At 56.3% G+C, this 23,626-nt stretch overlaps 7 protein-coding genes across 7 annotated transcripts; 3 read left to right on the top strand and 4 right to left on the bottom strand.

Moving 5' to 3' along the window:
• Window positions 1-816: 816 nt before the first annotated feature.
• IE81DRAFT_325504 (YVTN repeat-like/Quino protein amine dehydrogenase) lies at window positions 817-3,598 on the top strand. The gene is made up of 10 exons (XM_025514537.1): window positions 817-1,521; window positions 1,605-1,674; window positions 1,746-1,909; window positions 1,975-2,061; window positions 2,140-2,430; window positions 2,493-2,597; window positions 2,674-2,734; window positions 2,811-2,936; window positions 3,011-3,262; window positions 3,354-3,598. The coding sequence occupies exons 1-10, from the start codon at window positions 1,132-1,134 to the stop codon at window positions 3,500-3,502; spliced, it is 1,695 nt and encodes a 564-aa protein (XP_025367662.1). The 5' UTR covers window positions 817-1,131; the 3' UTR covers window positions 3,503-3,598.
• Window positions 3,599-3,631: 33 nt separating this feature from the next.
• On the bottom strand, window positions 3,632-4,421 carry IE81DRAFT_349178 (hypothetical protein; the record flags this gene model as incomplete). The annotated part of the gene is made up of 3 exons (XM_025516357.1): window positions 3,632-3,660; window positions 3,753-4,304; window positions 4,397-4,421. 3 exons carry the CDS (start codon window positions 4,419-4,421, stop codon window positions 3,632-3,634), a joined length of 606 nt encoding a protein of 201 aa, XP_025367661.1.
• Window positions 4,422-10,565: 6,144 nt separating this feature from the next.
• Window positions 10,566-12,346, bottom strand: IE81DRAFT_325501 (18S rRNA biogenesis protein). The gene is made up of 3 exons (XM_025514536.1): window positions 11,746-12,346; window positions 11,311-11,657; window positions 10,566-11,221 (listed from the first exon to the last, which is right to left on the bottom strand). Exons 1-3 carry the CDS (start codon window positions 12,151-12,153, stop codon window positions 10,735-10,737), a joined length of 1,242 nt encoding a protein of 413 aa, XP_025367660.1. The 5' UTR covers window positions 12,154-12,346; the 3' UTR covers window positions 10,566-10,734.
• A 1,022-nt stretch (window positions 12,347-13,368) lies between these two features.
• On the top strand, window positions 13,369-15,326 carry IE81DRAFT_325499 (hypothetical protein). Its single transcript, XM_025514534.1, has 3 exons — window positions 13,369-13,923; window positions 13,999-14,228; window positions 14,315-15,326. The coding sequence occupies exons 1-3, from the start codon at window positions 13,734-13,736 to the stop codon at window positions 15,185-15,187; spliced, it is 1,293 nt and encodes a 430-aa protein (XP_025367659.1). The 5' UTR covers window positions 13,369-13,733; the 3' UTR covers window positions 15,188-15,326.
• Window positions 15,281-16,464, bottom strand: IE81DRAFT_325498 (protein-tyrosine phosphatase). Its single transcript, XM_025514533.1, has 5 exons — window positions 16,229-16,464; window positions 16,011-16,142; window positions 15,764-15,865; window positions 15,514-15,666; window positions 15,281-15,428 (listed from the first exon to the last, which is right to left on the bottom strand). Exons 1-5 carry the CDS (start codon window positions 16,294-16,296, stop codon window positions 15,359-15,361), a joined length of 525 nt encoding a protein of 174 aa, XP_025367658.1. The 5' UTR covers window positions 16,297-16,464; the 3' UTR covers window positions 15,281-15,358.
• Window positions 16,465-16,801: 337 nt separating this feature from the next.
• On the bottom strand, window positions 16,802-19,371 carry IE81DRAFT_305056 (WD40 repeat-like protein). The gene is made up of 3 exons (XM_025512312.1): window positions 17,779-19,371; window positions 17,491-17,702; window positions 16,802-17,418 (listed from the first exon to the last, which is right to left on the bottom strand). The coding sequence occupies exons 1-3, from the start codon at window positions 19,176-19,178 to the stop codon at window positions 16,907-16,909; spliced, it is 2,124 nt and encodes a 707-aa protein (XP_025367657.1). The 5' UTR covers window positions 19,179-19,371; the 3' UTR covers window positions 16,802-16,906.
• Window positions 19,372-19,663: 292 nt separating this feature from the next.
• IE81DRAFT_325496 (putative importin-alpha export receptor) lies at window positions 19,664-23,480 on the top strand. Its single transcript, XM_025514532.1, has 7 exons — window positions 19,664-20,493; window positions 20,570-20,974; window positions 21,084-21,294; window positions 21,375-22,722; window positions 22,798-22,941; window positions 23,028-23,280; window positions 23,358-23,480. Exons 1-7 carry the CDS (start codon window positions 19,876-19,878, stop codon window positions 23,442-23,444), a joined length of 3,066 nt encoding a protein of 1,021 aa, XP_025367656.1. The 5' UTR covers window positions 19,664-19,875; the 3' UTR covers window positions 23,445-23,480.
• The last annotated feature ends 146 nt before the right edge of the window (window positions 23,481-23,626 follow it).

Here is a 23,626-nt window from a genome sequence, read left to right as displayed (position 1 = left end):
TCAGTCACTCATGACTTGCACGAGCGGATTCAGGCGTGAGGGAGGGGTCAGCATCCATGCAGAAATCGTGAATTGAACGCACGACTGCCGTGGCCAGCAGCGGTTCCGTTGCTGAATCACGAATGCGGGGAAGCGAGCGCAAGATCCGCATCGCAGCAGCGCGGCCCTCCCCCCCGCGCATCCGTGCACGCGCGCAGGACTCAGACTGCTGGCAAAGCGAGACCTGTCCCGAGCCGCTTGATTTGATTCGCAGATTAATTGATGAAATTCGATCTTGCTTTGCCGGAGCCGGATGCGCGCGCAAGCATCAGAAGCCCGCGCGTGCTGGTATTTGAATAAGAAAAGCCGCGCGCCTGGCTGCCTGCCTGCAGTATACACACGCCGCCCAGCAGCACCTGCTGATGTTGTAGGACAGGCGTTCGGCTTGATCGAAGGCCGGAAGCCGGCTAAGCCAAGCAGCACCATCTCAATCTGAACGAGGAATCATCAAGAGCTTAATTGCTAACTCACCCAGGCTCCTCTTTAGACCCTCGACCGCCGGCCGTATGGCTCGGAAGAGATGGACGCAAGCAGTCAAGCACGTCAAGCCAAGGATTCAGAGACAGGTATGAGGACGTCTATGGCGAAGCCGATGAGGATCGAAACGATCACGTGGATCGAGGCTTCTTATACGCAAGTTCAGGCGTGGTCACGTGGTGCGGGGGCGACTCGTGTAGGCGCGACGCGCAAGCAACACGACGCGTGCATGCTGGGTGCATGCACCGCCTTGCCGCATTGTGATTCTTCGCTGATTGTTCAGAATTGCACGCACGTCTTCGAGAAGTGACCTCTTAAATCACAAAGTGATTCGTTCGAGGTAACCTGAATCTTGAATTGAAGCCGGTCGCTCGTGACTGTTACGTGTTCAAGCGTCATCGCGCGTACAAGTTTGATGTTGCGATTGGGCTCAAAAGCCGAGGCTCGGAAGACATGCTGAGGAGAGCCTTGGACAAGAAAGAGACTTGCTAGACCAAGAGCCATTCAAGCTTCCGATCGGCGCAAGGCCTTCGCAACAGGACTGGATCAAGTGCGCGCAAGTCGAGCTCCTTCATCACGGACCAAAGACTTGGCGCAGATCTGCGCCTCTTCGAGATGGACTTCACTGCATCTTATGCCCATGCATCCACCTCCTCCCTTCGTTTCTCTCCTGGCTCCACTTTCCTCGCATCGTTGGTTGGAAATCCCTCGCGAACAGTGGTGGTACGCTCAGCTCTAAGCTTGACACCCGTCAGATCGTGGGACCTACCCTTGACGCTGCATTCCCTACAATGGTCAGGAGACGGAGCCTTTCTGCTGGTGACGGCCCTCGAAGATGCTACCGTCTTTGTGCTCAGCCTCGATCCCAAGAGGGAGGCGCGACACGGCGAAGATGCAGGCGAAGGATGGATCGCTAGGCTACAGGCTGGCGCTGAAGGATTGGTTCACGCTCAGTGGGCTCCCAACGATGGACCTCACACCGTCCTGTGCTTCAGCGAGAACGATGTGAGCGCAAGAGCTTCACGCTGTCTCGACTGTTCCCGAACCCGTTCTGAAAACGCTTACATCACTGTGCCACTTCCTCTCAGATGCGCGTGACGGCATGGCAACTGGCAAGCGAAACACCTACTCTGATCGACTCGCCAAAGACTGCTAGAGGTGGGCATGCTTCACGTTTGGTGTGCTTGGACACCGTGATATTGACACACACATGTCTCCTTGCGTGACAGCGTATTCGAACGCTCAGTCCAACATCTTCGCGCTGCTGCAAAGGCACGACAGTAAAGAGGCTGTGTCGCTTTTCGTCCAAGGCTCGCATGGCAATGCCAAGAGAGAACGGCATCTGGAATTGGCCGATCCAGATGGGGATGGGCAAGGTTGGAGACTCTGGAAGGTAAGCAGTTTCACCGTTGGACTTGACATGCGTCCCTTGTTGACCATTGCATGTGCTCTTCGCAGAGCTTTCTCATCGCAACCAATGACGCCGCGGGCTTGGCGTGGTCGCCGACAGGTTTGCACATCGCTGTTTGGGAATCTCTGCTGGAGGTGCGCCCGCAGATGTTGCGACGTGACCGGTCCTGCCCTCACATGGTGACGCCTCCTCCCGCTGCCTTGCCTTTGTAGTACAAGCTTCAACTTTACACGATCGCTGGACAACTCAGAGCAACCTTTGCGATAGAAGCTGGTGCCGAAGAGCCGACCACGGTGTATCCGACCAGCTCTCGCGCCAACAATGGAACATCTCTTGCGAGTACCCAACAGGGGAGTCTGGGTCCGAGCTCTTCGCTCAGAAATCGCAAGGCGCAGGAGCACCTTTCGGACAATCGCAGCATTGCCGGCGGCGGGCTAGGCATACGCTGCGTGGAATTCGCACCGAGTGGCAAGTACCTTGCTGTTGGAGGTGCAGACGAAAAGGTGTGTTTGGGTTTCAGAGGTAGATACATGCTCCATGCTGATCACTTCTTCACTCGAGCTAGCTTTGGATCCTAGACGCGACCGACGGACAGCAGCTTTTTGTGCTGGACCACTCAAAAAAATCGTACGGCGCATCTAGCAAAAGCAACGGCACGTCAGAACAGCTCGTGAGTTGCCAATCTCCTCGTCTGGTAAATCTGGGCATACATTGACAAAGGGCTGATCGATATGCGACCGCACCAGATCGCGTGGCGAGAGCCGCATCGGTGGATTGAAGAAACGGGAGGCCGTGGCATCATCACATGTGCGTGGATGATGTTGAGCGCGTCGAGGCAGCTTCCTTGTTGACAAGTCACAGGCTGACGACCGCCATGCCATAGTGGAGCAAAATACCCTGCCCGTGGCGCCCCCCGCAGTGCGCGTCGATCACACCAAGCCCTTTCCAAAGAGCGGCGTCTCCTGGCTATCCTGGTCGCCTGACGGCTCTTTGATCGCATCCCGCAATGGTAAGGGATGAGGCTGCCGCTTTTTCTCCCTTCCGCACTGAGCCCACCGCCACTGTCTTCGACTCACCGCGCAGAGAATGTGCCGGGAACCATTTACATCTGGCTGGTGGAGCCACAAAGCGCCTCTGCACCAATTTTGCTGGCTATGCTTCTCCTCGCTGCCCCAGTCACTCGCGCGTGCTGGCAACCAGCGGGCACTAGAGAAGACTCTGCCATCGCTGCGACAGGAGCTACACTTGGCCTCGTCTGCGGGACAAGCGCCATCTATCAATGGTCAAGAAACCCCGAAAAGAGTCAGAATGCTGAAGCCATTCCGATTCCCATTGGTGAGTTCAGAGCGCGAGCTCATCGAGGTCAGCGCAAAGGCGAACGCCCAGGTCTTGACGTTTCCTCGAATCCTTCGCTTGTACCTCGAAGACGGATTCGCAGCACACGTGCTTCGCTGGTCGCCTGATGGTGCTAACCTACTCTTGGCCGACGCCACAGCAGGCGCATTCTGCTGTGCCATTGATGCTGATGGCCAAGACGGATCGCGCTCCGTCTCGATCGCAGACGAGAGCCGCTAATCGTCTACCTAGTCTTGCTCACGCCTTGGTAGTACTGACCGAATCGCTTGCAAGATGTACAATACAATGTGAAGATCGCCGACCCGAAGGAAAAGAGAGATGTCGAAATCGCTTGGACCTGCTGCTATGTCAATTTGCTGCAACCCTGAGCGTCTTGTCTGCTCCCCAAATTGCACAGCGTGATGAGATTTAGCGGCCTCAGCGGACAGGAAATGCGCGGAAGCTGGCGCAGGTGCCATTCGCAACTCACTTCCAACTCTGCACCTGTACAGGAAGTTGACCACCACCTCTCCCTCCTTGGGAGCTGGCAAAGATTGAAAGTGTCTTCCTGCCACTGCCCCTAGATGTGTAGCCGCGGCATCAGAGTCCGCAAAGTGCGCAGGGGCCTCGATATCTTCCGCATCTTCATCATTTGCACCCGTGCCGCTGCCAGCGCCCAACGCGGCATCGACACCTGAGCCCTTCTTGGCATTTGCTTGACCAGGCGGACTTCTTGCTCTCAAACGGCTGCGCTTGGATGAGCTGGGATGCTCTGCAGGACTGCGCGATCTCCTCCTCTTCACTGATGCTCGACCCGCTCTGGAAGTGCTGGGACCAGTCGAGAGCTCTCCCTGTTCCTCTGAGCCCACCACTTCGTCACCTTCCTCTCCGTCTTCTTCCTCCTCCTCCTCCTCCTCCTCCTCCTCTTCCGCTTCTGGACGGTCCGGGATAGGAGGATAGCCTTTTCCCAGACCGTGATGCACGATGTAAGAATGCAAGGCCTTGGCAGGGAATTGGCTGAAATCTAGCACGGGCTCGGAGCCTATGCCAGTCATTGAAAGTGGTCGTCGGCCCAAGCGTGAGAAGCGGCTTCAGGTCGCGTTCAATTTCGAGCTCGGAAACCCTTTCACTCACTCTTGTCTCCCTTTTCTGTCGACATGATGATGGCAGGTCAGCTGCGATTGTGGACCGAATGCGGAATGTCGGTGGAAGGTGTGCTTGAGCTGTTGCGATGTGTAGAGCGATTGCTCTGGGGGCGGTCAGAGACGATTGCCCAAGAAGCGGATGTGGAGCGACGAGTGGTGTGGGTGTGGGTGTTGGTGTGTGCCGAACCTCTTTCAGTCGAATCGTGGATCGATGGGCGCGAGAAGCCCAATCACGAATGAGCCGTGCATGCACGCCATGAGGATGTCAGGAGGCACAGCAAAGGTATACGGATGACAGTTGCGAGTGCGCAGAGGTGATACGATTCAGCACCCGGAAAGGGGAAGAGCAAAGTCTGATGAGCGCGGCTGCATGCTTGCTTATTTGCTTTGCTTTGCTGCTGCTGCTGCTGATTAGATCTCCGGGCGCCGCGGCAGACTAACGACCTGCTGCTGCATGCTGATCGAGCTTGTTACATAGGGCGCGGCACGCGCGCACGCGCGCACGCTTATTCGCACGATCCAAATTTCGTGCTCCATGAAATGCGCGTGTATATCAGGCGCCCGAGCACCCTGCTGCCGTGGCGCGCACACGTCTCGCACGAGAGAGGTTTGAAACAGTGCGGGAGACGGGCCTGGGCAGCAGCAGAAGCATCAGCATTCGTGATTGCTGAGGTACGCGGCGGCTGATTTTGGGTGCATGGGGAGGTGAAAGACGGCGGCCGTGGGCGCTCCCGTTTCCGGCTAAAAAAACAACGCGGTGTGGGGTTCATTCTGACTCACATTCGTGATTGATTGAACCACGTACTCAACGCACGACTGGTCCGGAATTGTGATTGTCGAAACCTAGCTGTGTTTCATGTGCTCATACAACTTGTAAAGCTACATAGGCATGCAATACACATCAACATCGCACCGCGTCCCAGTCTGCTGCTTAATTGCGTGCATGGCATGTGACTTCTGTAACACTCGCTATATAGGATATGAACATGAAGGACCAGCGCGAAGCTCCACATGCAACACGAAGCTCACGCTCGAGCCCCTTCCCGCGACGCACAGAGCTTATATTTCTGACAGCGGCGTCGGACACAAGGTGCTGAAGCGAGGGAAACATGTTGACTCAATCAGTGAATTTGCGTGCCGCGATGATGATCGAGAGATGCGCTCCGCAGGAGACAACCCGGTCTGTGATTCAACAAGGCGGTGACTTGCCTTATTGATCCCATGCTGTAGGTATACGTACCCAGCACCGGTACTTGACTGTGCATGGCCTCGCTCAAGGGTGCAGCTTGATGAGAGTCGTGTGTGTTTGCGTGACGATCTGCCGGTACCGTACCGTAAAGTAGCAGAAGTGGCCAAGAGCAGCAGCAGCAGCAGCAGCGACGCAGCCTACACGGTGAGGCAGGCAGGCAGCATCAGGCACCTCCTTCCTGGTGACCCCGCGCGTCTGAAAAAGCTGCGCAGTCAAGCGCGGCAGGGCCCTTCTCGGTCAAGATCATCCTCAGCCACAAGCCTGCCGGGCATGCAGCAGCGAGCGCATCAGCAGGAGTCGCGGCGCCCTCTCTCGACTTGATTGAGACTCGTCGTGCGGTCGAACGAGGGTGAGCATTGCCCCGCATTCACGGCGACTGATCCACATCCACTTCCACTTCCACTTCCACTTCCACTTCCACTTCGGCATCTGCTCAAGACTGATTCTACTCACACACTGCGTCTTCATCAGCCCCAACACGCCAATTTGTGCACTGATTCACGCTTCTTAAAAGTCTCAGCACCGCACGCAAGGCAGCTAGAGGGTATCTGGTGTCCATCTTGCGTGATAGCAACTCGATCCCGACCCTTCGTAGATGCAAGCTTTCAATTTGCCCTTCCATTAAGATCTGCACCACCACCATTCTTCCCTATTTTCAAGTCTAGCTCGCAGAGCCATCGCTCTTTTGATGAAGCGACCCGGCAAGACTTCGACATGACTAGTACAGCGGCATCAAATCAACGACAAAGGTAGCAAAATCGCCTCCTCGGCGTAGCAGACACAGAGGGTCTCACAAACACCAGCAACGTCATGCTGTCCAACACTTTGCCAGCCCCAGTGCTGAGCTTGTCCACCTCTTCGATCAGCAAGCTCGACGACCTCACATTACACCAATTGGCCAGTTTATGGAGCTGTGAGTCATGACTTTCTATGCCCGCCCTGTGCTACGCCTGCGCCTGCATCCCCTCCTGCCCCCTTGCTAACCATCTAACTTGCTCGAAGTGTTCACAAAGTGCGCACCATCCCTCGAAAGCGGTCGCAGGCTGGAAAACCTGAGTTGGCGGCTCTGGTTCCGTGAAGCTCAGCTGGTGCCCGAACCTCTCGATCTACTGCATACAGACATTGCCTCGCTGACAGAAACATCATCACCGAGAGCAAGTGCAGAATCAACTAGTAAGAGTCCGGCTGCAACGTCACGCAGCTCCGAAGCCGCGGTGGATGAAGAGGAAGAAGGAGAGTGGAGCAGCGAGACAGAGAGCATCGATTCCCCTAAAGCAACCCCACCGACAATCAGCGCTTCTCGTTTAGGAGCTTCGTCTGCACGATTTCCCACCTTGAGGGCTGCTGTACGCGGACCTCTGGCGAATGGCGAGCAACCTCTGAGTACAAGAGGCCGAACGACGCTGGAGCCAATCTTGTCAAGAAGGCCGTCGTCGTCAGGCTCCGACAAACCTCGAGAGGTGCCTCCACATCACATCGAAGCTTCTCGTCACTCAATCTCCAGCGAGACTTCCTGTGCTGCTACAGAAAGCTCCCAATACAGTCGTCAGCGACGACCTCTTAGCTTCACGGCTGCCGTTGCTGGTCTGGCTCGGGACGAGATCAGCAATCTCATCCCTGGGAGGGCACTTTTCTCCGATAGCTCGCAACTCCGTCCTGCTTTGGGTCGCGCCCTCAGCGCCGATGCAGGACAGAGAAAGGAGACCCAGTCTCGAGCCAGCGACTATGAGCGAACAGCCACGCCATCAGTGGCGAGCACCAAGTCTGCGCCGGCGGACGCTGGAGCAAATGAGGGCGCAGAGTCGAAGCGGCGAGAAAGTGCGGGCGCGTTCAGGGACGAAAGACCGCCAATCAAGCCCGACATGGCAGTGCCAAATCAAGGTTCAGCGATCGGGCCGTCTCGTTCTTCTTCGCGAGATCGGGCGTCAGAAGCTGGTCCGTCTACGGCTAGTACTTCTGCTCATAAACGCCGACCTCCGACGACGGCGGCGGCTCGCGCCTACAGAGAACTTCGCAAGTCTCTGTCACCGAGGCTTAGACCTAGTGAGCTTCCAGACGTAGCTGGACAAGGAAATACGAGCTCTCGTGAGTCCACATCAATTGGAACCAAATTTCCAACTGCCCCCAATGAGCGCGGCTCTGCCGATTCAGGAGCTGGCCAAAACGTCTCGAAAGATCCTGCACCTGTGGTGCAAAGTAGTTCAGGGAAGCAGCCTGACCAGCAAGACAGCACTGTCGAACAAAAGAGGAAGAAATTCTTTGTTCAGCCTTCGAGCTTTGAAGACGACGTAGTCATGCCGGATGCAAGATCGGCAGCGCCTTCAGGCTCTACGTCCAGAGCAGAGGACGGCTTTGAGGATATGAGCGAAAGCAGCACTCGAGTACCGAGCCCTGCAACCCCGGTTGCACCACGTCAACCGGCACTTCTCGAGGACTCGCAGCGCGCCGTTGCGGCAGTCCGCGCAGACGTGGACCGTGGATTGAGCGTACAAGATCGCAGCAACGATGTTGGCAATGGTGATGAAGCCAAGAGCTCCAGAGCGTCTTCGCCTGCACCAAGTAACGGGAAGCAGAGCACCACCTCAAGCACCCGGCACGCGCTTCATGCTACTGGCACACACCACCAACGCAACCGCTCAGGAATAGCGCTTCATCGGGGGCCGGGGCACCACAGCTCTGCAGCGCTACGTGGCCGGGCTCATGGACGATCAGCAAGTGGACACAAGCCATATCAGCCGTCTTCAAAAGCGCAAGGGCGTGCTAAAGATGCATCTGCGGATCGCAAGGGCGATGCAGCCCCAAGCACAAGCGCAGTACCACCCTCGACTACTGAAGCTCCACGAGCCTCTGCCAACGAAGTAGTCGCGGTAGCACCAAAAGCGCAAAAAGGAAAGCCTGTTACCTTTACAATGGGCGACGATGATTCGGACGAAGAGGACGGGTGGGAGGTAGATGAAAGACCTGTAAAGACTGACAGTGGAGGTGCGACGCAAGATGACAAGACTGTTCAACAAGCGCTTGGGCCCATCAGTGCAACTGAGGCACCAGTCGTGGGAGAAGATGAAGACGATGATGATGGTGACTGGTCATCCGACTCTACTGTGGATAGCGCCCAGGAGCGGAAGGAGCGGTTGGCGGCTTTGAAGCGGCAAGAAGAGCAGCGGCAAGCAGCCATGTTTCAGAAGATTCCTGTGCGGTCTCAATCTGCGGCCGATTTGCGCCATGCTGACGAGGCAGGCGATGGGAGGCAAGGCGCACAGGGTGGAGACAAAGCTGGCGATCATGCGGCTTTTGCTGCCGAATCTCCGCCGGTGCGAGGCCTACTGAGCTCCATCTTCCATCCCGAAGCAGCGCCCCACCCTCCGCCTGGGCAGCTGAAAGGTCGCCCGCACGCCTCAGCAGCAGATTTGCGCCATCGTCCCCTTGGATCAGGCCTAGCTCTATCTCAGATCAACCCCAATCAGCAGCAGGAGCGCTCTCAAGAGACATCACAGGCTCCGCGAGGATCGAAGCAGCCCATGGGTCAGGGTGGTCTTCTGCCGCGACAACGCCCAACAGCGCATCCTGTCGGCGACAACGGTCTGCGGACTAGCAAGAGTGCAGTAGCTCTGCCAGTGCTCAACATGACTGCATCTCGGTCGTCCACCTCCATCAGCAGCATGACCCCAATGCAAGCCGAATTTGACGACTTACCACGCGAGCGACCTGGCTCTTCTGCATCAGCTCGCAGTGGCTCAACGAGGAATGACGTCGGCACGCTCGGGAGCTCTGCTGGCAGCAGCGCAGCTGCTGCAGCTAGTCCCGAGAGCGGGCCGCTGCGGCCTTCGGCCAGCACCGCGGCATTGCAGCGACTGAGCCAGCTTGGCTCCGCTACGAAGAGACCGCATAGTGCCGCTTCTCTGAGACGCAAGGACAGGAGCCAGAGCCGGGAAAGAGAGAGCACGGATTACACCTACAGCAAGGCTGGCCCTCGAGGTCCGCCCAGCCCGCGCACCCAAGCCGCAGAGCTAGCCGCACAGATTGTTGTGCAACAGGAGAGCGATGAGACACCCACCGGATCGAGCACGGATCTCCATGCGCGCCAACGAGCGCAAGCACAGTCTGGTGCGGGCTGGCAACAACTCTCGGAACAAGGGCCAAGTCGACCAACTAGTACCGGCGCGGTGCCCATGCACCGAGCATCGCTTCCAGTAGCTCTACCCTCGGGCGCTCTTCCTCAAACGCCTCGCACAACGAGGAGGAACATGCTGCGAGACGAATTGTCAGAGTCGATTAGGCAAAATTTACTCTGGGAAAGGCAGAGTAGAAACAGGATGCTGGGCATCGGAGCTCCGCTGGCGCCCCTGCCTCCTCGCGAGACACCTGCTCAACAGCAGGAGCGTGAGCGAGCGAGGAAACGGCAGGATAGAGCAAGAGAGCAGCAAGAAGGGCAAAGAGACTCGGACTCCAGACCGCCTCCATCTGCGCCCCCAGCACACAATCGCAACTTCACTGTCCTAGGCGGAGGACCGTTGAGGCCTCTCACCTCGGCAGCTCCACCCGGTGCAACGCGAAGTCGCTCGGATCATTCGGGCCTCGTGCAGCAGGAACAATTGCGACAACAACGATTGGCAGCGGGCAATCTGAACATGACTCGTGGAGGTGCCTCTGTTGCACAGGCGGCTTCGAATCAAGGTCGTTCGGGGTCAAATGCACGAGAAGAATCGGACTCTGACGGTTCCCCGACCGATGGACCTTTGCCTAGACCTGGGGGCGGCTACGACCCTGATAGGAGATCAGCAAGCGAATGGGGCTCGTTTCATCACAAGGGCTGGTAGTGTACTGCACGTTGCGACTTCTTCGATGCAGTCACCGAACATCGAGGTCGCGCATCTATCCCATAATGTCGCGCCGCGCTTCTAGTGTATTGACGTGTCTATACCAGAGTGTTCAAATTCGCGCATGTGCTGTCTCCATCATCTCTACTACATCAGTGCCATGTGTCTGTGACTTTGAAGCTGCAGAAGCTGAAGGTCTCACGAGAGTGACGCGGGATTTGTTGAACGTGATATATGATTCGCAGGTGGGTCACGCTCGTCCTAAGCTGCTTTGCGTGCTCCGCGAATGCCCACACCCACGCAAGTCAGAATCAGCTCTTGAGGCTGTATCCGTGCAGTCTCAATGTCTTCTTCCTCCAGCTCTTCCTCCTCTTCGCTGTCTGACCCTGTCTCACCCTGCGCCTTGCTTGGCCGCCCCACAGCAGATCCACCAGCAAGTTCCGCGTGTGCAATTTTGAAGACGACGCTTGTGAATTCCTTGATGTCCCTCAACATCTGTATAGCTGTGGGTGTGAGAGCGCCCAACCTGATTTTGGACACGTCTTCGGGACCGCAAGCCATGAGCAGCAAAGCGTGGGCTTGGTGCTGTCGGCCCACGCAGCCGCCGGATGCTATCTCGCTCAAGAGACTGCGAGAGGCTTTCTCAGCCACGTCTTCGGGTGGCGTGCCTGGCGTCGACAAAACTTCTGCACATTGAAGCGCACCCGTCGTGGACGTCGATACCAGTGACAGTGCAAAGCCCGGCGAGCTGCACGGGATGCGGAGGACGCGGTTGATGTAAGTGCGCGTACATGCTACGCTGTATGCGAAGCAGCTTCATGTGCAGCCGTCACTCACCGTCCAGCCTCCTCTCCCCTAAATACATCTGCAAAGATGTACAGATCAGGAATATATCTGCCCAGCACACCTCTTGAGCTATCCACCAGCCTGCTGGCCATGTTTGGGCTGACTCGCACCGCGCTAGCTACGCCGCGTATCCGCCTGACTCTCCCAGTAGCGTTGAAGTTCAGCGCTCTCAGTCCGCTCGTAGTTGGCAAGAGCGGCGATCTGAATTGTACGGCACCCCCTCCACCCGGGGCCATTCCTCTCGAAATTACGCGCAGCTCCAAGGGCGACGCGAATGCTGTACCTTCCGGCAAGAATTGGGAGAGCAACGGTAGAGTGACTGTGCGTAGAATGTCGACCTGCGGGAGCGAAAGGGTATGATTAGCCTGGGGTGATGCATGCGATGGCTGACTAACTGCGCTGAGCTTATTGTGCGACCGCACGCACACCTGCGTCTCCTGTTCCCGTGGTGATGCCCTTCAGCGTCAAGCGCACCTCCTTTTTAGCAAAGGGCGCGAGCACAGCGATCCATTCCAAGTAGTAGCCCACACTTCTGGAAACCCCACAATCATGCGTCACATCTCCTCCCGAAATGGTGCCAGGTCGAAGAGAGACAGAAGTACCGGTGTAACCGATCTCCACCACTGTTCCGTTCGTCATCTTTTCTATCAGCCTCAAGAATCCAGCTTCGAAATCTTGGATGCCTGGCTCGGTGTCGTCGGGACGGATACCGTCTATGCGCACCGGTCGACCGGTCAAGCATGATAGAATCAGACGCTGACGAAAGTTGGTGTGGCCGCGAAAACGTAGATGGCGTGTCGAGGCGCTAGAAGTGGATGCTGTAGCTGTGGGCATCTTGAATCGATTTTTGCTGCAGAGAAGCGTGTGTGGTGATGCGGGGGAAAGAGAGGACGTCCGGAGGGCACGATCACAAGTATCGCTAGTCTAGCCGCTGATGCTGCTCAATTGAGTGTCGCTAGTATCGGAGATAGCTTAGAGTCTTATCTTGAGGCGTCATGCTGGTCGCGAAGAGAATCCGCAGATCTGCCCTCAAATGGCGGTGTCGCAATCAAGATTCAAGATTTTGATTTCTGAAGCCTCGAACAAAAATCGAGATCTCTCAACACGTGACCGTGCTTCAAGCCCTTTCTCGTACGAATGAATTGGTCCGCATCAGCCGACGGCCAATCGGCCAAGCCAGTGCAGGTGCGGGCGAAGCCGGGCTTGGCAAGTCGTGAGTATCGGGTATCCTGCGGTACATCGATGCAGGAACGCGCATGCAACGTGAGGCGCTAGGCGTCTCAAGGACGTCATTTGCGTCTTTGCCCATCCGCCCTATCACAGACCACGACCGCCCCTTGCTTAGGCCCAACGACTTAGCAATTGCTGTTCAGGCCTTTCCAAAAGCAAGCTGTGCACACGCCGATCGAGGGCGCAGGGATGTGAGCCCTCTAGATGAACGTCTGGTTGAAATGAAGCGTGAGGGTTCAGTCAGAGTGTGAAACCGGTGATCGTGGTGCACCATGATGATCATCATGCTCTGGTGTATAGCGCGTCGACTTTTTTCTCCGAAGCGTCGGATGCTACGTTCTGTGGGATGAGGCAAGGAGGGGCTGTGTTGCGTTAGCTCCCTTTTCGACGCTTCGATATGCAAGTCACGACTATGTGACCCACGAGTGGTGGGCGTGGTGACAGGCAACAATAGCAGGCGCAATAGGTGCAGGACTTGCGCAGCGGGAAGTCACTAGGTGAGGAGTCCTTTTGAGCGCCTATCCTGCCTAGACTTGTGACTGTAGCACGCACCCATTGCGTGAGCAAGCGTCGGAGTTGATCCAAAACAAGCACGAAACGGCAAGTCGTGAGTGTCGACTCCGCGTGCGATGAGCGTGACGGCTTGCTGCTCCTTTGTGGGGCCTCTGGGAATGGCAAGACTTCATCGGGAGATGACTCGATGGATCTGACCAGATGGCATGTTTTCATACTGCTCATTCGGCACATCGCGCTGTGGACCGTGCATGCTCAGCTACAACTCACCACAAAAGTTCACACCTCGTCGATGCATGGGTCCATCTGTGCCTGACGCTTTGCTGTCAGTGCTGCAAGCGCAAGGCTGTGTAGCAGTGAGCGCTAAGCATCTTAGCCCCGCCCGGTACCTCGGAGGAACTCTTGCCCGAGCCTTCCCCCGCTGCCTGTATATCCCGACCATCCCTCGACGGTGATGGTGGGGAAGGTATAAGAATCCGGATCCCTCGATCACCGCTCATTTGAGCCACACTGGTCCAACACAAACACTCAGTGATCCGCAACAGTCTGGTCAGTACGGGCTACCATCACAAGAAGCAATATCGCCATCTACCTCGCATCTTCTCTTTACTTTGCAAGCCCGCCTCCAATTGACCACGGACGACCCCGTGACCATCCACGCAACGACCAAGATGAAGCAGCTGACCAACCTAGCTGCTCTCATTGTCCTCTTTGCGTCACTCACGCCCGTTCGAGGCGTCTCTTTCCAACAGGATCTATCGTCCTGCAGAGAAGTGTACTCCTACATCGATGCCAATCCAGTCGAGCTCAACACTACTAGCGGTTTTCGTCTGCAGATCACGGACAAGAGGTGGGCAGGAGGTGAGTCGCTTGCCTGGTCGATGTGATACGTCCCGCGATGCGCTGACTTTTGAACCGGCGCGCCATCGTTGGCAGGTCCGATTCTCGTGGAGCGCAACTTCACATGGCCTCCTCAGCCATCAGCAGATCAAACGCTTAACCTCAACAGGTCCACCTTCCCAACGCCTGCGTGGGCACGCACAACCGGCGAGCTTGTGCCTCGCATCAGCTCCGACAATACCCTAGTCCAGCTTCTTCGTTTCAATTTAACACCATATTGGAACTCGACTGGATGGCGAGTACCTGGAGGGCAAGGTTACTTGACCGTGAGTCTTTGAAGCAAAGACCGTCCTCTCTTCCGAGCTTCTTGTAGGATCCCCGATCGCTGACGGAGTACGCACCCTGCCCACAGGCTCAGTTGCAACTGGACCTGCTTGACGTCAATAATACGCAGCTTGCTTACTATCCCAACACGCAGCAGAGAATCTCAGCCGTGGACACGGGCTTCTTCTACTGTCGCGGCCTTGGCGCCGCAGCTGAAAAGGATGACGATGGCGACAGCGGTGGCTCAGAGCTGAGACCAGGTTTCAAAGCGATCATCGCCGTTGGCTCGGCGATCGGATTCGCCATCTTGCTCTGCATCATCGTCCGCATCAGAAATAACATCAAGAATCGTCAAACTCTTGAGGAATTGTCGAGAAAAGATTTGGAGAAGCAGTCGGCTGTCGATCGCTTCAGAACTACTCCGACCGTTTGGCACGAGACGCCCGTGACGCTGGATCCGAGACCTTCGCCTCTGCACAGTCAAGGATTGGCAAGGGGACCTCCAGCCACCGCTGCTCCAACCGCTCCTCTTCCAACGAGGACGAATGATTGGAGAAGCGGGGGAATGATTCTGTATGGGACACCCAGAGAAGCAGCAGCGGCAGCAGTACGCGCCTCTTCTTCGGCCCGCACTGGAGCTCAGGTCGCCGGCAATGCGAGCAGCAACCCCAGCACCGATGCAGCAAACCCAAGCGCGATGCCACCCGGTTCGCTGGATCAAGATTTCGACCAGCTCGCTCTTTTCGTACGACGTGCCGAAGAGCAGCGCAACGCTGAAAGGCTGTTGGATGCCGACGCTCGTCGGATCGTTCGAGCGCCCAGCAGAGAAGGCGCGCCCGATGCTGAAGGCAGACTCCCAGGAGATGCGATGAACGGAGATAGCAACCCTCCTCCTGCGTACACTGCTTCTCCTCAGCTCGACCAGAATGCAGACCGCGACAACGCTTCTCGACCTTCCTGAGCGGGGTGAGGGCGGCCCCACGCCCCCTCCCCTGAGCCTTGACGGAAACACACATCCTCAGCGCTGCCACGCCCTCGCACCAATGTGACCATACACACCAAGATGCTGTATTGATACCTGATGAGTTGCGGTCCTCAATCTGATATGTTGCGACTGTAATCGAGTCGGGTATCAAAGAGCCGAATTTGGATCTTCTGCGGCTAGCGGGAATCCTAGATGCTTCAGGAAAGCATTCGAGTATCTATGTCGAAAGCCAGGCTCCAAGGATGTCAGCTGCAGGCCGGGTCCACAACATACGACGCCACACAAGTCTACAGACGACTCACCGGACGCATTGCAAGTAGCACTCTTTGAATCCATCGTCACCGCCATAGTAAGGATCCGCGATGGGTCTGGAATCATCGAAGGCTCCGAAGATTTCAATACGCGCGCGCGAATTCCGGGGGGCAGAGGCTCGCAATGATCGGACGTTCGAAGTGCTGTTTTCGCAGCGCAGCAGAGGACAACGAGTCACTGTCTCAGCAGGTGTTGCCATTTGCGCATACTGTGGTGAGGTCTTACAATCGGCCTACTCACTCCATGCCAAAGATCCAATCAAAATTTTGGAAGTCTGCTTGTGTCACCTTTCGAGCGCGACAGGTGCTTCTGATCCCATGCGATCGCAGCTCGGCCTGTGTTCTGCCGACGATGCACGACAGAAGAAGGTCAGATCGACGTTCGTTCCGGGGAAAGGGAAGTCGATTTCCCAAACGAAGGCGAGAGTGTATGCCTCGCACAAACGGCGTTGCTCCTGTCCTCTGTGTCTTGACGCCGAGCTCCTCACCTAGGATCCGCATCGTCTCCCGCATGATACGCTCCAGTACCAGCGCTATCGATCTGACCAAAAGCCTTGCGAACTTGTTCCGATGGATGTTTGTGCACGGCATCCTTGAACACCGCTTCTGCCATCGGGCTCCTGCGCGAGCATCGATGAGGTCGCGGAACGTCAGCCCTCAAAGCGATCCGAGCTCAGACAGAATTGAGCTTGAAATGATCTCTCACCGACAGATGTTGCCTAGACAGACCATCAGCACGGAAATTGGCTGTTCGGTGGATGCAGGAGACGCCATGGCTGAAGCAGACCCCGTTGCACGTTCGGACCCTCGTTGTCGTAGCGTGCTTTTGCAGATGCTTCTTTCAACGGCGAAGCGAGCTACAAGCCTAGAGTAACGAGTGCTAGGTATCGCGAAGCGCAGAATAGAGAATGAGGGGCAGCGATGTCGCCGTGGGATGCAGGGTGAGGTGCAAACGATTCATCTGAATGCTCAGATAGAAGAGATGCTGATCGCCAACCTCCTGGCTACCATGCATGCATGCAGCTCGATCTCGACTCCACACTGGCGTGAGCACGTGACCAAGTACTCGAGCCCAACTTTCAGACAAGAATAGTTTTTCCAACTCTGTCCATTTTGATTCCGACTTCTCACTCATCACTCGACCGCTTCTGGCTAGGCTACTTTGTGCGCGCGTACGGCTCCTCACGATAGCGCCCTCGCTCGTATCCAACCGCACTCGCACGCTGATTCCACAAGAGCCACGGTGGAGGCAGCAGACGTATGTCCAATCAGGCATTTTGCAGACAGCATTGATGATTGTTGGAGTGCAGATGAACAGCATCGAAAGCTCAGCAGAGACTCGTCGGCTTGCACTCTCATTCTGGCTAATGGCGGCCTTGGAACCTCATTCAGCAGTCACGTCAGTCGGCGTTGCTACGCGCAACCTGACGACTATAGCGCCGTTCCTAACCCTTGCCGATGTCGAGGCAGCGTCCAAGCCATTAGAGGTATCCGCGAGCGTGCCATTGAGCTGTTGCGCATCCTCCGTGAGTCCATGTACCAAATTCTGCGCTGCCGCGCGCTTTAAAGCAGACGTTCGTTTGATGCTGGCCCACCTCCCAAATTTGGGCTCTTGGCCCAATGCAGCTACAAGGACGATATCCCTTTGCGGTCTCTTTCTCGAAGCGGAAGCTCCGGCCACATCGTCCTCATCGATCGTCTCCGAGCCCAAAGAGGAGCTCTCCAAAGAAGCCCCGACTCCACCTCTCCGCCTCCACGAGTTCGCCTCTGGGAGGATACGCGGTCGGGCTAGTTGGAGGCTGTTCACAAAGCCCAGTGTTGGGATGGAGAAGAGCGCCGTGAACTTGCGAAGGGACGCATCCAAAGCCCATAGCCTAATGTTTCCGTCGTGTGAGCCTTTGCACGGACGGAAGGATAACAGAGTGTGAGCATGCAGCCCTTCTTCCGAGCCTTTCCTGTAGCGCTCACCACTGGCAAAGACATCAGCATAGGGCAATGCGGCTACTGAGGTAATCGGCCTAGGTTGTCGCGTCGTGCTTCTGGCCGCTGACGCATCATCCTCATCTCCATCAGCACTCGCCGCATCGCCACTCGAGAAGGATGGCAAGTCGTCAAAGCCGTGTGCCGCAAAATGGGTATATGTCGGCTTCTTGCGGGCTAGAGACCAAAGGGAGATGACACTGCACGCCCGAACGACGATCGTCAGCGAGCGACTCTGTCAGCAGCATCTGGCACCTTCTTCGTGGGCCTGCTCACCCGCTGTCTCCACCGCTGATGAAATTGTGCTCGTCCACCATGGCCACGCAATCCACGCTTCCTTCCACAAACACGCTACCCCCTGACGTTTTCTCTTCTTCTTCCCTTCTCCAATTACCACCTTCGATGACTTCTCTGACTTTACTCCTGGCGCCAGCTCTGAAAACCAATTGGCTCTCATCTCTGACCTTCCACCACCTGATCGTCTTGTCCCTGCCACCGGCAGACGCAGCAAGCTCTCCCCGCAATGCAGAGACGGACAAACAGGACTCTTGATGCCCAAAGAACGTCTCGATGTAGGATCTCTGTGCCGCATCCCACAGCTTGAGCGTCCGATCCAACGAAGCCGAGAAGAGCTCCGTCACTCCCGACCCGACTCGAAAGGAAAGAGAAGTAATGCTATCTTTGTGACCAGATAGGCCGGCCACCCAGCGCGGGGCTGCTGTCAAGGTTTGTCGAGATGAGGCGACGTCTGACAGTTCGCGAGCGTCTGCGCGTGGCTCAATGGCCCACAGACCGACGCGCCTATCTCTCCCGCCCGAAGCCAGCAGCGTGCCATCGTCGGACAAGGCGAGAGACCAAATCTCATCAGTGTGACCCTCCTTCTCTCCAAGCATGGAGGTTGAAGCTCCGCCCAAGGATGGCATGGCGCTCCTTTCCGCTTCTTCCAGCGAGCCTGATGACATGGCTTTCCTCGCCCTTTTTCGTCCTGCTCCTGACCTCGAAGAGAGTTGAATGTGCGTTTTGTTCCTCGATGAGGATCGGGCATCGGAAGCTTGCGACGAATGCCGAGGCCGAAGCTCAGATCGGCTCACGAGCTTGCCGTCCGCCAATCCCCATCTGCAAATGACGCCATCCTTGCTGGACGTAAAGATGCTATCGCCTCGGAGTGAGAGGGCAGCACAAGTCACGCTCTTTTGATGTCCTCTGACTCCAAGCACGTCGTCCGCTCTGGGAGGTTTGATGAGCTGAGCGACCCTGATGTTCACGTGCGAACTTCTGCTCTGTGCCACGCCTAACAATCTTGAAGAGATGTTTTCCGCATCTGTCTGTGCCGCATCCGCGCCCGTCTCAACCCCACCCAGATCCTTCTTCATACCATCTACGTAGAGCTTGGCCAGCCTCACACGAGCTTGAGCAGGTGTCTCTTCCATCTCGTCTTCTGATGCGGAGCCCATCGCATGTGTGTAGGAATGTCGAAGATCCATCGTCTCTGCATCTCCCACCGCTTCTCCGCCATCTGAAGACTCGCTCGCTGAGCCCTCATTGCGCCGCTTCTTGCCGTTCAAACGCGACTTGGTCTTGCTGGCATCGGCTCGCTTGCCACTGCCGGTGCTGCCACTCCCCTCCCCTTTGCTGCTGGGCCGCTTTCGCTTCCGCTCAAAGAATGAATCGGGCATGATGAGGCTCTGGCGCTAGCTGATCCTTCTTTTCGGTAGCCGGATGGAGAATGTTGAATGTTTGCGCCCTGTCAGAAAGCTACGGAATGTGTTGACGGATGGTCAGGGGAGCAGTGCGAGGGTATAGCGAGGTAGAGCAGTACAGAGTGGTGAGTCATCCGTGTCGCCGCCAATGTGAATTGGGAGCCGGAGGTCAATTGCAATTTGACTTCTTCTGCTGCTGTTCGGTTCGTGCATCCATGCATGCCTGCCTCACTTACTCGTAAGTCGTGACTTGTGGCTGCAGCTCTTTCTCAACTTTTTTCGCCGTGTGAACCAACGCGTCCCACTGGCGTGTGTGGCAGTTGTCCCGGCCATATCCACGTGGTCGCGCCCAGCAGCCGACTGGCGCGTGTTGCCAGACGCCTTTGTTGCGTGCATGCGTGCGCGTGAAGCGCGGGTGTTGCTTGTGTCTTCGCGCGTGGAGGTTCACCAAGACGCGCATTCATCAGCTGCCTGCGCGACGAGGCACGTACGAAGTTCAACCAACTCACTCACGACTACTCACGAGTTTCACTTTGACTTTGACTCCTTGGCCGAGCCTTGCTGCGCTTCTGCCATTCCCAGTCATTCCTCCCCCGCCAGCTCAAGTTTCTCATCGACTTTCATCACCTCGTCAGCCCATTCGGAGTGCGAGACAGGGCGGTCACAATTCAAGATGGCTTCACTCAGCGGCAACCTGGGCCAGCTTGCCGCTCTCTTTTCTCAGACGCTGAATCCCTCCACCCGGCGAGAAGCAGAGCAGAATCTGACGGATCTCGAGTCGAATAGGGATGCCAACCTTCCAGCTTTGCTGCTGGACTTGATTGCCAGTCCAGGTGCAACGCCTCCAGTGCGTCTAGCAGCAGCCGTCAAGTTGAAGAACATCTGCAGAAGAGCTTGGGCAGAGGAGGACGACGCAGATCTAGCGGAGCCGGAGTTGGTGCAGGGAGAAGCTAGGGAAGCCTTGAAAACTAGACTGGTCCCTTTGCTGGGTCAGCTGAGCAGCGATGTCAATGTGGCCAATGCACCAGGGGTGGCAAGCTTGAGGATACAGCTTTCGGAGTGCGTCGCTCTGATTGCTGCCAGGGACTTTCCACAACAGTGGCCCGCTCTGCTCGACGAGCTGGTAGGCGGGCTCACTCTTCAGCCAGACTCGACAGCACTGGCTGCAGTACTCCAGACCTGCCACAGCATCTTTCGCAGGTGGAGAGCCGCTTTCAGATCAAACGTCTTGTACGAAGACATCAACCTCGTGCTTGCCAAGTTTGCCAAACCTTATTTGGACCTGCTCCAGGTGAGTGAAGGCGTGGCTATGCAATGTGCGGCATGCATCTCACTTCACTGCTGCAACGACTGCATCATCGCTACAGCGGACAGATGCTGCGCTCCAAAGCGCGACAGCCGGTTCCGCTGCGACATTGGGATTCACACTGGTGCTCGTGTTGCAAATCTACCACGATCTATCAGCTCAGGATCTTCCACCGGACTTTGAAGAAAACATCTCTTCTATTCTCCCTCTGCTTTTGCGGTACCTGCATCCAACATCGGTCGATTCGGGTCTGTACGTGACCAATCAAGCGCTCGCAGCGCCGCTCGAAGGGGACCCGGATGATGCTTCGCCCGCGCCGGGACAAAAGGCCAGAGCGGAGATCTGCGCCATCGCAGAACTGTATGCGCAAAGATATCTGGACGTATTCGAGACCTTCGTTCCCCAGTATGTCAAAGCTGTTTGGGAAATGCTTGGCCAGGCTGGAAGAGGCGAGAAATCCGATTTGGTGAGTTCGGCGATGACTGGGCCGTGATCCGCAGCCTGCTCGCTTTCTGCCAGAGCTCGCGTAATTGTGATAGACTCACTGATGCGGCCGCCTCTCGCCGCACCCTCAGCTTGTGACGAGAGCGATCTCCTTCCTATCGACAGTAGTGCGAATGCCATCCCAACGAGCGACTTTCGAGGCAGAGGCCACGTTGGAGGCTTTCATTCAGGCCATCATTTTGCCCAACATTAGCTTGAGAGAGCAGGACGAGGAGATGTTTGAGGATGAGCCCATCGAGTGGGTGAGGAGGGAATTCGCGACCGTCGGGATCGAAGGTGGAGGTGAGTGTCTTGGCATAGGTGGCCACGCGGTTCGCCGCTCGAGCTGGCAAGGCTCATGATTCGCTCGCTTGCTGCTTCAGACAATGACACCAGGCGTAAGAGCGCCACGACCTTTACCAAGGCCCTTCTGGAAGTGTTCCCACAGCAGATTACTGCGATCATCTTGCGGTACATCAACCAGTATCTGCAAGAGTACGCCGCAGCTCCTCAAGAGAAATGGAGGGGAAAGGACACGGCTGTGTACCTCTTGAGCAGCATTGCGAGCACAGGTGGAACAAGCCAAGGTGCCTCGTCGATGAATGCGCTCGTGAATGTGGTTCAATGGTTCAGCGACAATGTCTTCGGCGACTTGCAAGCCGATTCGGACTCAGTGCATCCCATCTTGCAAGTGGACGCCATCAAGTATCTGCACACGTTCAGACAACAATTGACCAAGGAGCAGCTATTGTCGGTGCTTCCTTTGCTCGTGAGGCATCTCGAGTCTCAAAATTACGTCACATGCTCTTATGCGGCCATCACCATCGAAAGGGTGTTGTTCCTCAAGCAACAATCTGGGCCAGAGACCGGCAAGCTGCTGTTCTCATCGGAAGATGTGCAGCCATTTGCTGAGAGCATCTTAATGGCGCTGTACAGGAACATCTTGGGCGCGACCACCCCCGAGAAGATGGCGGAAAACGACTACCTTATGAAGTGCGTCATGAGAGTGATTTTGACATGCAGGGAAAGGCTCGCACCCTTCTATCAGCCAATCCTGGAATCTCTCAACAGCATCTTGACTGAGATTAGCAAAAACCCGAGCAACCCCAAATTCAGCCAATACACTTTTGAGAGCATCGCCGCCCTCATCAGGTATGTCGCTGCTGCAGATTCCAACAGTATCGCCACCTTCGAATCTACCCTGAGCCGACCCTTCTCGACGATCTTGCAAGGCGATGTCGCCGAATTTGCACCGTACGTCTTTCAAATTCTAGCGCAGATGCTCGAGCTGCACAAGTCGACGGATGGGTCACTACCCGAAATCTATACCGGACTGCTGCCTTCTCTACTGACGCCCACCCTGTGGGCGTCCAGAGGCAATGTCCCTGCCTTAGTCCGCTTGCTTCAGGCATACCTTGATCGGGGATCAGCACAAATCGTCGCGGAAGGCCGAGTTGGAGCGATGCTGGGCATTTATCAACAGCTCATCGCCAGCAAGATCAATGACGAGCATGGCTTCGCCCTCCTGAATAGCCTGTTCGAAAATTTGCAAAAGGAACAGATGAACCAGTACAGAGCTGCTGTGCTCACCCTCATGCTCAACAGACTTCAAACGAACAAGACGGAAAAGTTTAGCAGAGTATTTGTGGAGTTCTTGGCCCGGTGGGCTTGCGTGCAGCAGGATGGCTATCCTTCTTACGTTATCCAGTCCTTCGATGCTGTGCAGCCCGGGTGAGTGCGGAATGCATACGTGTAGAAGTGCTTCGCACAACGACTCAACGTTCCTGAACCTCTTGTCGCGCGCAGTCTTTTCCCTCAGATCGTTGACGGCATCGTGGTTGGCGAATTGGCCAAAATCCCGCAGCGCACCAAGCGCTTGGTGGCCGTGGGCTTCTCGAGGCTTTTGACGGAAAGCGCGGAGTTCCTTCACTCTCCTAATGCCAATGCCTGGTGCGTACGGTGCGACATCGGTTGATGGCGAGCAACGTGCTAACGCTTGCGTGGTTGTCGTTTCCCGCGCTTGGCGCATTCTCTAGGCCGAACCTTTTGAGTGGTATCCTTCGGGTTTTGCAAGACAGATCCATTGCTTCTACGGGAGACAGCAGCAGCGCAGCAGCAGCAGAAGAGATCTTTGCGCAAGATTGGGAAGAGACGGGCTTTCAAGCTAGCTTTAGCGTCATCGTTTCGAGCGCCCCACCCAATAGGGATTGGACTTCCTTTGCGAATGCGGAGCCGGTCGAGTATCTATCTAGAGGTATTGCGATCGCTTCGAAGGCTGTTCCAGGCGTGGTGAGTTGATCAAGGCGATGCGCTGTGCTGTTCTGGGTGCGTCGTCTGCTGAATACTTGCTCTGGTCCATCTGGCAGGTCCCGCAGCTCTTGTCGAGAACCAACGCCGAGCTTAGACAGCCTCTGGAAGCTTACATCGCCCAGTCTGGTCTGTCCGTCTCTTGATAGTCAGGGCATTGCGACGGCAGAGATGCGTCGCTGCGACTTGCGAAATGAAAAGCCATCGAGTTGCACTAGAGACATTTTTCAGGAAATGCTCGAATCGTGACGTGCACGACTTTGACACTTCGCGACGTTTGTATCTGAAAAATTAAAAGGATGTCGTTGTCAGGCGTACCTATGAGAGA

Source organism: Ceraceosorus guamensis, assembly GCF_003144195.1.
Source record: "Ceraceosorus guamensis strain MCA 4658 unplaced genomic scaffold IE81scaffold_65, whole genome shotgun sequence".
NCBI lineage: Eukaryota > Fungi > Basidiomycota > Exobasidiomycetes > Ceraceosorales > Ceraceosoraceae > Ceraceosorus > Ceraceosorus guamensis.
Note: the sequence above shows the minus strand (reverse complement) of the source record. Positions and strands in the feature narration are given on the sequence as shown.